We start from the raw sequence: 13,164 nt of genomic DNA, 5'->3' as shown, positions 1-13,164 counted from the left end.
TGGAGCTATATGAAAACATCATGGTGCATATGCTACATACACACACCGTCAATTATACCTCAATAACACTGGGGGGGGGAAGAAAGCAAAGGTCTTTTCATCATAATGAGTATTTCTGTAGTAAGGAGTGACATTCAAAATATTCAAAATATTTAACAACTTATTTGGTTATACAAATTAATGTAGGAATCAAAAATTACCACCATCTGCTTGTTTTCCTTCTGTTCATTACACTCTCAGACCACTCCTTCAGAGACTGCCATTCCCGAAAGTGGCCACATGAGGGCGACTCTAACGAGCTGTCCTCTCTGGCCAGGGAGACCTATTAGGATGAGGGCCAGCAGGGAGGATCTACAGAGGGCAGGCAGGGCGCCTCACTGAGAAGGTGGAATTCAAGCAAAGATTTGAAGGAAATGGGAGCATGAACCATGCAGATCACTTGGGGAATTTTCCAAGGCAGAGAGCCTCTAGTATAAATGCTAGGAGGGAACAGTCTCATGTTCTAGAAACAGGAAGGAGGCCAGTGTGGCTGGAACAAAGGTAACATAAGATAGCAGTAAGAGGCCTGAGGGCCTTTACAAGTAATTTGGCTTTTATTCTAAATAAGAAGGGAAGTTGATAACTGGTTCTGAGCAAAGGAGGGGACCTGAGATGATTATAAAATATCTTTAAATGGCTGCAATATTAAATTTAGAACAGACTGAAGGGGGATATGGACAGAAGTGGGGAAACCAGCAAGGAGGCTATGACAGGTATCTAGTGAGGCAGATGGGCCTGTGGCCAAGGGTGGTAAGTCTTTATAAGTTCCATCCCCCACATTCAATAAAGCACACTAAGATGTGCTTAAAACCGTGAGATGAGATGTTATCAGCACACAAGGGAGTGAAGAGGAAGACCAGAAGGGTGCAGGAGGGGTGAGGAACCAGCCAGGGCCTGAGAAGGAGCAGCCCACCCTACCCACCATAGGTCACTGCCAACCTGAACTCAAATGTCTGTCGTTCTCATGACTGTCTTTGTACTTTCACTCAAAAGGATATACCCAGACAATATATAGAAGTGTTTTTGCATACTCTTCAACTATTTTATATGGTCTTATAGGCAATATATTTTCCCCAGTTGTCTTTTTCCCCACACAACCAGTATTTGTGAACTTTACCCACGTTAATACATGTTGCTCTAAGTCATTCATTATTCACAGCTATCTGGAATTCCTTTGGGTGAACATGCCACACTTGAGTTCCTGCAAAGGGACACATAGGTTATTTCCCTTTTTCTGCTATTATAAACAACATGGGTATGAGTATTCTCACATGGGCCTCCTCAGGGGAGACCTCTAGGGAGTGGTTCTCAAGCTATGTCAGAGTCACCCAGAAGCCTTAATAAAACAGATTTCTGAGCCCCAGCATTTGTGAACTATAGATCTAAGGTGGAGCCCACGAATTTGCATTTCTAACAAATTCCCCCATGATGCCATTGCCATTGGTTCGAAGACAATACTGAGAAACCCTGCACTGTGGCCCATGCCAGGAATGCCAATGATGGTCAGAGATATGCATGGACACCTTCCTCTTCTCTGGGCATCGCCCAACTGCTCTGCAAAGCGAGGGAACCAATTTACATTTCCACCAGCATAGGTGCGTGTGTCCCTGCTGCCAACACTTGGTGCTGTCACATTTTTTATTTAATCTGATCTTTAATCATTTTTTAAACTTACCATGGCATTTATAATTTTATCTACTCAACACATGTAAATAAAAGCAAGTTAAGACTTTACATCCTAGGGCTAATCAGAACGTTGCCAAGCTTTTCTTTATAGATAGTCCCCTCAGTTTCCGTCATCGGCCCAGTTACCTGCTATTTTTTCCATCAATCCTAGAAACAGACACATAGTTTGGACAAAATCATTAAGGTCATGATGAAAGAAAAGTAGAAGCTTGCTCCTTTTCATGGCCAACTGCGCTGTAGTTTTATTTATTGTTGCCTTTTGTTTGTTTACTCAATAAGGTGAAGGGAGAGAGGAAAATCTGGCATATGGGGAGAGAAACGGAAATTGCCCTCACCAACAGACCTGATCACTTTTGGAGGGCAATAAAGAAATCATAGTGAGGGAAGGGTTCCTTCCATTTTGTACCAGGTTAACAAGGACACAAGAAGCTGGGTACTCACGGATCTGGTTGGTGGATGCACTGTAGAAGGCATTGACGGTCGTTGGATTCGTGAACCACCTATAGAAAGAGAAGCAAATACCACCAGGCAATCATCATTATCCAGGCAGGAGGCCGGCAAGAATGAACACAATGCAGCAGGATTTATCAGCAAATGACCAGGGAACAATGGGGAAGTGGGGCACGTGGGCAAATTATCACCTCAGTTGAGGGTTATTGCTCTGTTCAATGAACAATCTCATCCTAAACCGAACAGGGTTCAATGAGAATATATGAACATGCCTGGCTATCCACTGTTACTAACTTAACAGGAAAAGTCAGCACTGGTGCTTCTGAAATGGCTTTAATGAGAAATTCTAGAATCTAAAGGGTTCTCTCCTGGTTCTAAAACAACCAAGTGGTGGAGCTGCCAACATGTCAATGAGCTTGCAACACGATTCTTCCCAGAGCCTCCAGCTATGAGCCCAGCCAGCTGACACCTTGATTCCAGCCTTATGAAACCTGGATCTGAGAAACCAGCCAAGCCATCCTGTACTTCTGACCTCTAGAACTGTGAGATAATACATTTGTGTTTTGAGTTGCTAAGGTTGTGGTCATTTGTTACAGCAACAACAGAAAATTAACACATATCCAAAGAACCCAGCATTTCTATGTCTGAAGCTTGAGTCAAGAGGGGAGAATCCAGGTGCCTCTCAACTTGGCGTCTAAATGACAATGGACTGAAGCGTACTATGTACAAAAGATGCTCTGTATTCCTAGAGCTCATCCCTTCTCTTCTCCTCCCTCCCAACTCCCCTCTCCCTTCAGCAAAGAATGAACTTGCAAATAGGGTCCCTGCAGGAAAAATGTTTCTAACTGCTGACGGACAAAGGTGGACGAAACAAATCAAACAATCAGATGGGGGCCAATCAGGCCTCTGAAACTTCAGCAAGAGTACCTAAGACACCTTATTTCAAACACATGATCTCACCTTTCCTGACTTCCCAGAGCTCCTGCTGTCTCTAAGGGATGTTTGGAGTCTTGATTATGCCCAGGGCTGATACTAAGTTGCTGCACCAGTAGATCCTACCACTTGTGGGTGCTATCATTTCTTCTTATTGGTCAGGCCCATGCCACATCAGCCATTAAATATTTTGTCTATCTCCCTCATTATATCCAAGTTTATTATATATTTAGTTTTACTGTTCTCTAACATAAGGCTACCTACCCTGGTCTTAATATTTGTTTGCAACTTTTATTCTACCCCCTCCCATTAAGAAATGGAGTCTAAATTCCTCTCCTCTGGATTATAGGCTAGCCTTGGTGACTTGATTCTACAACATAAAATGCAATGGAAATGACACCACGGGACTTCCAAAGCTAGGCAATTAAAGACAGTACAACCTCCCCCTGGTGTACAAACATACATACTCCCTTCCTCCTCTCTATCTCAGGAACTTGCTCTTTGATGCTTCTTGCTCAATCAGCACGCTGTAAAGAAGCCCAGTACACGAAGCCATAGGAGGTATTCCAGCCAACAGCCATCATCAGCCACTAGACATGAGAGAAGCCTCCCCCACAACTCCAGCCCCAGCCACTCTGACTACAATTACATGAAAGACCGGAAGCAAGAGCCACCCAGCTGAGCCCAGTGACTGCCAGAGCCGAGAGAGAAAGAGAGAGAGAAATGAGGAATTCTTGTTGTTTTAAGCCTCTAAATCTTGCAGTGGTTCATTACACGGCAGTAGATAAATGAAACACTGAAAAGTTGGTTGTCCATAGATTACGTTGTAACCACTGGGCTGAATTTTCCCATAAAAACGTTTCTTTTGCCGGGGCACCAGGGTGGCTCAGTTGTTAAGCGTCTGCCTTCGGCTCAGGTCATGATCCCAGCGTTCTGGCATCGAGCCCCACATTGGGCTCCCTGCTCAGTGGGGAGTCTGCTTCTCCCTCTCACACTCCCCTTGCTTGTGTTCCCTCTCTCGCTGTCTCTCTCTGTCAAATAAATAAATAAAATCTTTTAAAAAAATGTTTCATTTGCCTAACATGATGTAAGTTTTTAAAAGGGCTGAATTGGAATTCCTTTAATGACTAGTTCTCCACAGTCCTCACCACCCACTAGCATTTATACTTGTCTCGGTCACCATTTGTTAACTCATTGAGCCCTGAAAGCATATGACTTCACACAACTTACCTCCCAACAAGATTTTAAGCTCCTTATGGGCTAAGACTGGCATGCACTGAGCAGAAGATCATTACATCTATTTAAATGACTATATTGCTATATATACATCTACTTGAATAACAAAGAATGTCACTCAAGTGCTTGAAATTCTTCTTACCATGACTTTAGGTTGTTCCTGTGGTCTGTGTTTTGGGAAGGGTTTAGTGGACAAGGTATGAAGAGGCCTCATACAAATTTCAAAAGAAAAATAAATGGGGATGAAATGATACTGGACAATGGAATACACGAAAGGGGTGTAATAGTAACAATGTAATACAATTGTCTAAAGATAAAAAGACATTGGTACCCTGATTTTCTATGGACCATATAAAAGAGATATACATCAGGCTAAAGTTTTACATTTTACCTATCAACCCTTAAAGATAGTTGCAGGAATATGGAACGGCAAAACTATAGAATATTTACTGCTTTATTTCTAATATTCTATAGATTATATCCTTCCCATTCCATGCTATAGATAATGCTTTTGCAAACAAAAATTATGGGCAAAACCATAATTTCTGTAGCCATCTGATGTATTTTTACATATTTTTAAAGATTTATTTATTTTTATTTATTTTAGAGAAAGAGAGAGAGAGCAGGGGGAGGGGCAGAGGGAAAGAGAATCCTGAAGCAGACTCCCCACTGAGCACGGAGCCCAACGCAGGGCTCCATCCCAGGACCCTGAGATCATGACCTGAGGCCAAAATCAAGAGTCAGCTACTTAACCAACTGAGCCACCAAGTGCCCCATATTTTTTTTACATATTTTTGAAAAGATAGAGAAAGAAGATACAGACATGTTTGGTCACAGCCGACTGAGAGTGAGTTAATAAGGAAGCTGACTTAAAGTCATTTCTGTTAAACAAAGGGGACCCTAAGGGGAAAAAATTACTTTTGACTCAAGCCAAGCAGGAGACTAAATCCTCTAATTTTAAGCAAGCTGATGAAGTGACAATTCCGAGAACCAACCCCTAAATATGTACCTTCAGGGATGACCACCCAATTAATTCCATTCTTGCTGACATTTCCCATTGCGTTAGAAACTTCTTAATACACACTAGTTCAGCTGAAATGAATTCCATGAGAAGGAAAGATAAAGGGTATTTATCTCCTATACCCACAAAGAAGCAAAATGATATTTCAGGGCTTTGTGGAAATAAAATCATGATGTGCTGTTCAAAAGTAAACTAGCGTAGTGGAGCTACTCCAAAATTGTTCCCAGTAGACTAACTCATCAATTTTCAAAACTAAAAGATGTCAATTAAAGCCAATGGGTATCATGAAGGTAAAATTTCCTACGATGCCTGAAAAGGAGCAGCCCGAAATTTCTTTTAAAAAATTGACTATCTTATTACTTTGCTACACAAAGAGGACCTTAAATTTCTTAATGTTGCTTTCCCTGAAATATACGTATAGTCTGAGGAAACAATAATTAGCACTACTGAGGGGCGCCTGGGTGGCACAGTCAGTTAAGCATCCAACTCTCAGTTTCAGCACTGGTCGTGATCTCTGAGTCATGAGACAGAGCTCTGGGTCCGGCTCTGCACTCGGCAGGGAGCCTGCTTGAGATCCTCTCTCTCCACCTCTCCCTCTGCCCCTCTTCCCTCCTTGCAGGCACTCTCTCTCTAAAATTAATCAAAAAAAATTTTTTGAAGTATTATTAGTACTATTGCACTGATTTTCATCTCTGGATAACTTTTCCAGAAACATTAACCAATTTAATGTCCTTGTGAAAGAGGTATTCTGACAGAGAAGAAAACTACACAAGATCACACAGTTCACCTAAGCCCACAAAGTCAGCCAGCATTTTTCCAAGGCATAAATAAAATATTAGAAATAGTCAAGGCCATTAGAATCTGACAGTCCATCATTATTTTAGGATGATGTTAAAGAGGACACATTTAGGGATTTTTCAATTAGCAACCTAGGACTTACTACACAGCCAAATGAAAAACAGCATTTTGAAATTAAAGAATTACCTTGACAGCATCTCTAATATTGAGAAGCCCAAACCCTGAAGATTCAGAAAAATACTGGTGACAAAAAGACCTTGAATTTTCCACAGACTGCAAGAAGAGTTTGAACTAACCTGAAGTAGATCTGAAAAAAAAACCAGGATGACTCACACAGATCTGTGACTACCATACTACATGTAGATGCCTCATCAGGATACTGGAAAACATTTGCTGAAGTCACAGATTCGAGAAGCTACTTTTAGAACCCTACATCTAAAATTTCTATTGAATAACTGAGGTAAGGAATGAAGCAAGAGAGATGGACTGAGAAATACTGTGATGACAGGAGAGAACTAAGGACAGGGAACATAGAGCTTTAAAACAGTTATCTGTCATTTCCAAAGAAGTTTGAAAGCCTTCTAAACTTCTGTGTTCTTTTGATTGGAGTCAGGGATGGGCAGGGGACTAGTTCAGCTGTAGGCCTCCTCCTTGAAATCCAACACTTAGACTAACTTTGTGGGTGTGTGTTGTAGGAAGGCCAGAAGGGCAAAGGGCAGGGATGCGTAGATGGCAGCCATGGGTAGGAGGGACAGGCAGTAATCACAGCTTAAGCCAAGGGTTGGTACAGTGCCTAGAGTTTCTAGAGTCTAGAACAGAGCAGGGAGTTGGAAGAGAAAGTAAAAAGAGACCCAGAGAGCATAAAAAGAGCCAGCCAAAGATCTGGAGACCAGAATATCAGCCACAGTTAAAAAGTGGGCCATAAAAAAAAAAGTGGGCCATGGAAGCCAGGTTTCCACCTAGGAGGATATGAAAAAGTCAGCAAATCCTTTCCACAAAAATCAAGAATAAAACTAGACAAAATGATCAACAAACAACTACTTTAGGGCTCTGGGAATTGATAATCAAAGCCAAACAACAAACTGAAAAATGTTTAATTTTGAAAAATTGCTAGAGCTTGGGAGGAAGCAGAACAGGAGTCTGTGGCCTTCTTGCCAGGGACTGCTCCCGCCCTTCCCGGCTTGGTCAGCGAGAACTTAGTTTTATCAGGATAGGTAGGGCAGGGGTGCCTGGGTGGCTCAGTCAGTTAAGTGTCTGCCTTGGGCTCAGGTCATGATCTCAGTGTCCTGGCATGGAGCCCTGCCTCGGGCTCCCTGCTCAGCGGGGAGTCTGCTTCTCCCTCTAGCTCTGCCCACTGCTCCCCCTGCTTGTGCTCTCTCTCTCCCCACCCCCCACCTCTCTCTGTCAGATAAATAAATAACATCTTAAGAAAAAAGATAGGTAGGGCCAGCTGGGAAATCAGCAGCTTTGCTGCCATAGGGGGTGGACCCTATTAGGAATGGAGGTGAAAACCTACAGCTCTGTCAGCTAAAAGTGGCAACCTTAGTTGAAAACAAACGAGGAATACTCACAGCTCTGCGAGCCTGAAGTTACAGTTCCCACTGAGAAGACAGACAGACAAGCCAGAGATTTAAAAGGGAGATCTTGGAAATGAAAGAGTCACAGAAGGGTGAGACGAGCTCTCTCTGTATCTCTGGCTGACTGGGACACTAGGCACATACACAGAGGAGACTCGAGAGAGCCCATTGGCAAGCAGATTCCAACGCTGATGGAGAAAGGTACTCCCAGCCCACCAATAGAGAGCAGAAGCCCTACAGAATCGAAGCGTTTGAGCACAAGGTCTGCCCCAATCCCTGGCTGAGTACTAAACTATGCAAACAAAGGGACAACCTCTAGCAAGAGAAGCTAAAAAATAAATAAAAATAAGAATTTAAAAAATGAGCAGAGACATCCATGGCCGCATACTATGGGGGAGATTGATTCTGCAGTCTAAATCGAGGAAAGTTACTTTTAAAAAAGCCTCAGAAAAATAAATCAGAATCCACAATTGCTACAGTGTATTATCTAAAAGTCATTTTCAACAACAAAAAAATTATGTTATGCAAAGAGAAAAAAGTGTCAGAAAAAAAAAGTCAATAAAAACTAACAGAGCAAGACCAGATGTTGGATTTAGCAAAGACTTGAAAGCAGCCATTATAAATAAGTCTAAAGAATTAAACTATACTCCAAGAATTAATGGTAAATAGGATGACAATGACTCAACAAATAGAAAATCACTGGGTGCCTGGGTGGCTCAGTCAGTTAAGCATCTGACTCTTGATCTCAACTCAGGTCTTCATCTCAACTCATCTCAGGGTTGTGAGTTCAAGCCCCATGTTGGGCATGGAGCCTACAGAAAGAGAGAAGAGAAGAGAAGAGAAGAGAAGAGAAGAGAAGAGAAGAGAAGAGAAGAGAAGAGAAGAGAAGAGGGAAAGGGAAATAGAAAGTGGAAGAGAGAGAAAGAGAGGAAGGAAGGAAGGAAAGGGAAGAAGGGAGGGGAGGGAAGGGAAAGGGAAAGAAAGAAGGAAAGAAAAGAAAAGGAAAAGAAAAGAAAAAAGAAAAGAAAAGACAGACAGGCAAGAAAGGAAATCACAACAGAGAAACAGAAACTAAAAAACAACCAAATGGAAATTCTAAAATTGCAAATTACAATAACCAAAATGAAAAATTTGTTACATGGGTCAAAAGCAAATTTGAGAGTGCAGAAGAAACAATCAATGAATTTGAAGACAGATCAATAGAAAGTATCCAATCTGGAGAACAGGGAGAAAAACAGTGGAGAAGTGGGCCCCAGCAGAGCAGTGTCAGAAGTACAAGCAGGCAGAACAAACACTAATCTAAACCTTACCGTAACACTGTGTCAAATATATTGTCAAGTAACCAAATTATGCAAAGAGAAAAAAGTGTCAGAAAAAAAAAGTCAATAAAAACTGACAGAGCAAGACCAGATGTTGGATTTAGCAAAGACTTGAAAGCAGCCATTATAAATAAGTCTAAAGAATTAAACTATACTCCAAGAATTAATGGTAAATAGGATGACAATGACTCAACAAATAGAAAATCACTGGGTGCCTGGGTGGCTCAGTCAGTTAAGCATCTGACTCTTGATCTCAACTCAGGTCTTCATCTCAACTCATCTCAGGGTTGTGAGTTCAAGCCCCATGTTGGGCACGGAGCCTACAGAAAGAGAGAGGAGAAGAGAAGAGAAGAGAAGAGAAGAGAAGAGAAGAGAAGAGAAGAGAAGAGGGAAAGGGAAATAGAAAGTGGAAGAGAGAGAAAGAAAGAGAGGAAGGAAGGAAAGGGAAGAAGGGAGGGGAGGGAAGGGAAAGGGAAAGAAAGAAGGAAAGAAAAGAAAAGGAAGAGAAAAGAAAAGAAAGACAGGCAAGAAAGGAAATCACAACAGAGAAACAGAAACTAAAAAACAACCAAATGGAAATTCTAAAATTGCAAATTACAATAACCAAAATGAAAAATTTGTTACATGGGTCAAAAGCAAATTTGAGAGTGCAGAAGAAACAATCAATGAATTTGAAGACAGATCAATAGAAAGTATCCAATCTGGAGAACAGGGAGAAAAACAGTGGAGAAGTGGGCCCCAGCAGAGCAGTGTCAGAAGTACAAGCAGGCAGAACAAACACTAATCTAAACCTTACCGTAACATTGTGTCAAATATATTGTCAAGTAACCAAATTTTTTAAAAAGTAATCTAAACCTGAGCTGAAGGATTTCTCAACTGTAAGCCTCTTACTCACTTGTTAAATGGGGATGGTACTATTTATTAATAGTACCTATGCCTCACAGAAATGACAAGAGGATAAAATTAGCTAAAACAGGTAAAGCACTTCCTAGCACACTGTGAACATAATAATTGTTAGCCACTATTGGTATCATCATACACATTTTGCTAGGGAAGGAAATCATGGCTGGCCCTGGCCCAGAAACTTCCATGGGAAACTTTCCCACCTAGAGGGACAGTCCCTATAGGCGGCTGGGAAGAAGGAGAATAAATCCTAACTGCTACTGGAGAAAAATAATACAGCCATCAGCTATGTGACGTTTATTACTTTGACAAAATCTTCTAGTTACTTCAGAATTATACAATTACTTCTACATTTGTAACTATACTTTTATTTTTTTTTTTATTTTTTTTTTTAAAGATTTTATTTATTTATTTGACAGAGACAGCCAGCGAGAGAGGGAACACAAGTAGGGGGAGTGGGAGAGGAAGAAGCAGGCTCATAGCGGAGGAGCCTGATGTGGGGCTCGATCCCATAACGCCGGGATCACGCCCTGAGTCGAAGGCAGACGCTTAACCGCTGTGCCACCCAGGCGCCCCTATACTTTTATTTTTTAAGCATTTGTTCTTTTTTGTGATCTTCAAAAGTTTCTACCTGAGTGTGAAATTCTAGGAAAACTTGTTTTCTATATATATATATTCATAACTACATCTAGAAATGAACGTTTGCATCCTAATAAGCCCTCTTGCAATGTTTTGGTGCTAGGAGTGGGACATCCATCATCCGAATGAAAAAGTGATTCATATAATATCAGAAATAAGAGTTTTCGAAACCTAACACAGGTTTTGCCGAACCAAGGTAACCAGCCAGCCGGCTACTCTGACCAAAGGGGAATTAACAAGTTTGACTTGAAGAGACTTCACTTCCCACCAGCATATTTATTTCTTTCCTTTTTTTTTTTTTTTTACTTACTCTGTTTTTGGAACCGCTTTTCGCAGCCAGAAGAAATCAGACTGTGCCAAGTACTTGCGGGTTTGCAGGACATTGCCAAAGTAGTCGGATTCTGAAAACTTGATCTGAATAAAACAAACCACAACCATCATTGTTCTAAGTGCAGATAAATGGGGGCTCTGAAAAAACCCTTCAGCACACAAATGAGCAACCAACGGAGAAGCTACACTCCTCAGGACACCTCTCAGCCGTCACTAGTTAACCCAGTATTCACAGAGCCATGAAATTTAATCTCCGTGATTTTCTTTTAAAAGAAAAAGCCCCCAAATCGATCTGATTATTTCTGGATCACGGTAAAAAAACAAGAGACGCTGCAGTAATTTATGATGCATTTCATTTGCTTTGTAATTGAAAAATCTACTTCAACCTTCATAGAACATATCCTTTTAGGTCTGAAATTTCTTGGCTCACACGCGTCCTTGATCTTTTCTAAAATGTGTACTTTATTTATTCGTCACATAGGTTCTTCTAATAACATTCAGTTTAGTCAACTAAAACCTCATTTAGCTTATAGATGATGATTTAGTCAAATGTTAAAATCCAATTTACTGTAATCAGCATTTGTTCATGAAGGGAAAACAATGAAAGTGANTTTACTGTAATCAGCATTTGTTCATGAAGGGAAAACAATGAAAGTGATTCAGAGACTTATTTCCCCCGCTAAGCACAATGGAGTCACTAGAATCATATCATTATTAACAGAATTTGTCCATTACCACTCAAAAAATTCTCTGGTCTCTAAAAATTAATGAAATTACAGAGGCGAATCATAGATTACAGCTTGCATAGAAAAACAGAAAGTTGATGCGTCACAACAATTTGTGTATTAAAATAGGGAAACAGACATAAATAATTCCTGAGTTCCTTTTCTTTTTTTAGGAGAATGGTAAATGGTTTGAACTCTCTAGGCATTGTATCTACAAAACTAGCAGTACTTAACTTAAATTTTGCAAATAATATCTGTGTAACAGTAAAAGCAATAGGATGTAGTGATGGCTAATTCTTTGGTTTGAACATATACCACTGGGGCGCCTGGGTGGCTCAGTCAGTTTAAGTGTCTGCCTTGGGCTCAGGTCATGATCTCAGGTCCTGGGATCAAGTCCCACATCGGGCTCCCTGCTCAGCGGGGAGTCTGCTTCTCCCTCTCATTCTCCCTCTATGCCATCTCTCTCTCAAATAATAAATAAAATATATTTAAAAATATGTACTACTGTGGCAAATAAAATAAGAAAAATACATGTTTGAATAAGCAAATAACCAAGAGTAATTAAAATCTTACTAGCTGTAATTTTTTTGTAAATTTAAACCATACTCTTTTAGAAGCAAAAATTAAAATAGAGCAAATGTGCATGTGAAACCCACAGGCACTACATTATAAATATGAATACACACATACAACTTGATGGCTGTAGATTTGACAGTCACCTATTTGTTGGCCAACGTCTGGCTCACGTTTATCTCTTCCCTAACATACAGATGGATACTCATTATGTCTGTGGAGTAACTTTTGTTAATGATTCATCTTGATCTTTCCAGGGGAGTCAGGCCAAAATATAAAAGAAGGAGCAAAATAACTAAAGGCAGGAATGCAAGTAGCAATTCCTGGCATCTTTGGTGTTCTACGTGACCAACCAGTTATAAAGCTATGACTTTTAAGTTGTCCCTCCTTCAAGCCTCTTGCCAGGGGAGGGGTGTGGCTGATAAATAAATGGTGGTATAGTTCCATGATGGAAAATAATAGAGCAGATTAAAAGAATGGTATGTATGCATGAACATGAAATAATCTCAAAAGCAATGCTAAGTGAATAAGACACTTTGTATGTATGAGCAAATTTAAAGNTAAGTGAAATAAGTCAAGCAGAGAAAGACAATTATCATATGGTTTCTCTCATCTATGGAACATAAGAACTAGGAAGATCGATAGGAGAAGAAAGGGATAAAGAAGGGGGGGTAGGGGCGCGNATTTCTCTCATCTATGGAACATAAGAACTAGGAAGATCGGTAGGAGAAGAAAGGGATAAAGAAGGGGGGGTAGGGGCGCATGGGTGGCACAGCGGTTAAGCGTCTGCCTTCGGCTCAGGGCGTGATCCCAGCGCTCTGGGATCGAGCCCCACATCAGGCTCTTCTGCTATGAGCCTGCTTCTTCCTCTCCCACTCCCCCTGCTTGTGTTCCCTCTCTCGCTGGCTGTCTCTATCTCTGTCGAATAAATAAAT

The 13,164-nt window shown here is 41.0% G+C and overlaps 1 protein-coding gene across 4 annotated transcripts in view; it reads right to left on the bottom strand.

Annotated features, from left to right (window-relative positions):
- The window catches only part of PHEX (phosphate regulating endopeptidase homolog X-linked), a 212,741-nt gene that overhangs the window by 47,583 nt on the left and 151,994 nt on the right, over nucleotides 1-13,164 (bottom strand). For all 4 annotated transcript variants that reach the window (XM_034649535.1, XM_002913929.4, XM_034649537.1 and 1 more), the window contains 2 exons: nucleotides 10,912-11,015; nucleotides 2,167-2,225 (listed from right to left, as the gene is read on the bottom strand). In XM_034649535.1, the coding sequence (XP_034505426.1) occupies nucleotides 2,167-2,225; nucleotides 10,912-11,015 (163 nt within the window). The remainder of the gene's footprint in view (nucleotides 1-2,166; nucleotides 2,226-10,911; nucleotides 11,016-13,164) is intronic.

The sequence above is a fragment of the Ailuropoda melanoleuca genome, chromosome X (assembly GCF_002007445.2).
Source record: "Ailuropoda melanoleuca isolate Jingjing chromosome X, ASM200744v2, whole genome shotgun sequence".
NCBI classification, from domain to species: Eukaryota; Metazoa; Chordata; class Mammalia; order Carnivora; family Ursidae; genus Ailuropoda; species Ailuropoda melanoleuca.
The sequence above is the reverse complement of the archived record's forward strand: the minus strand, read 5'-3'. Positions and strand labels throughout refer to the sequence as shown.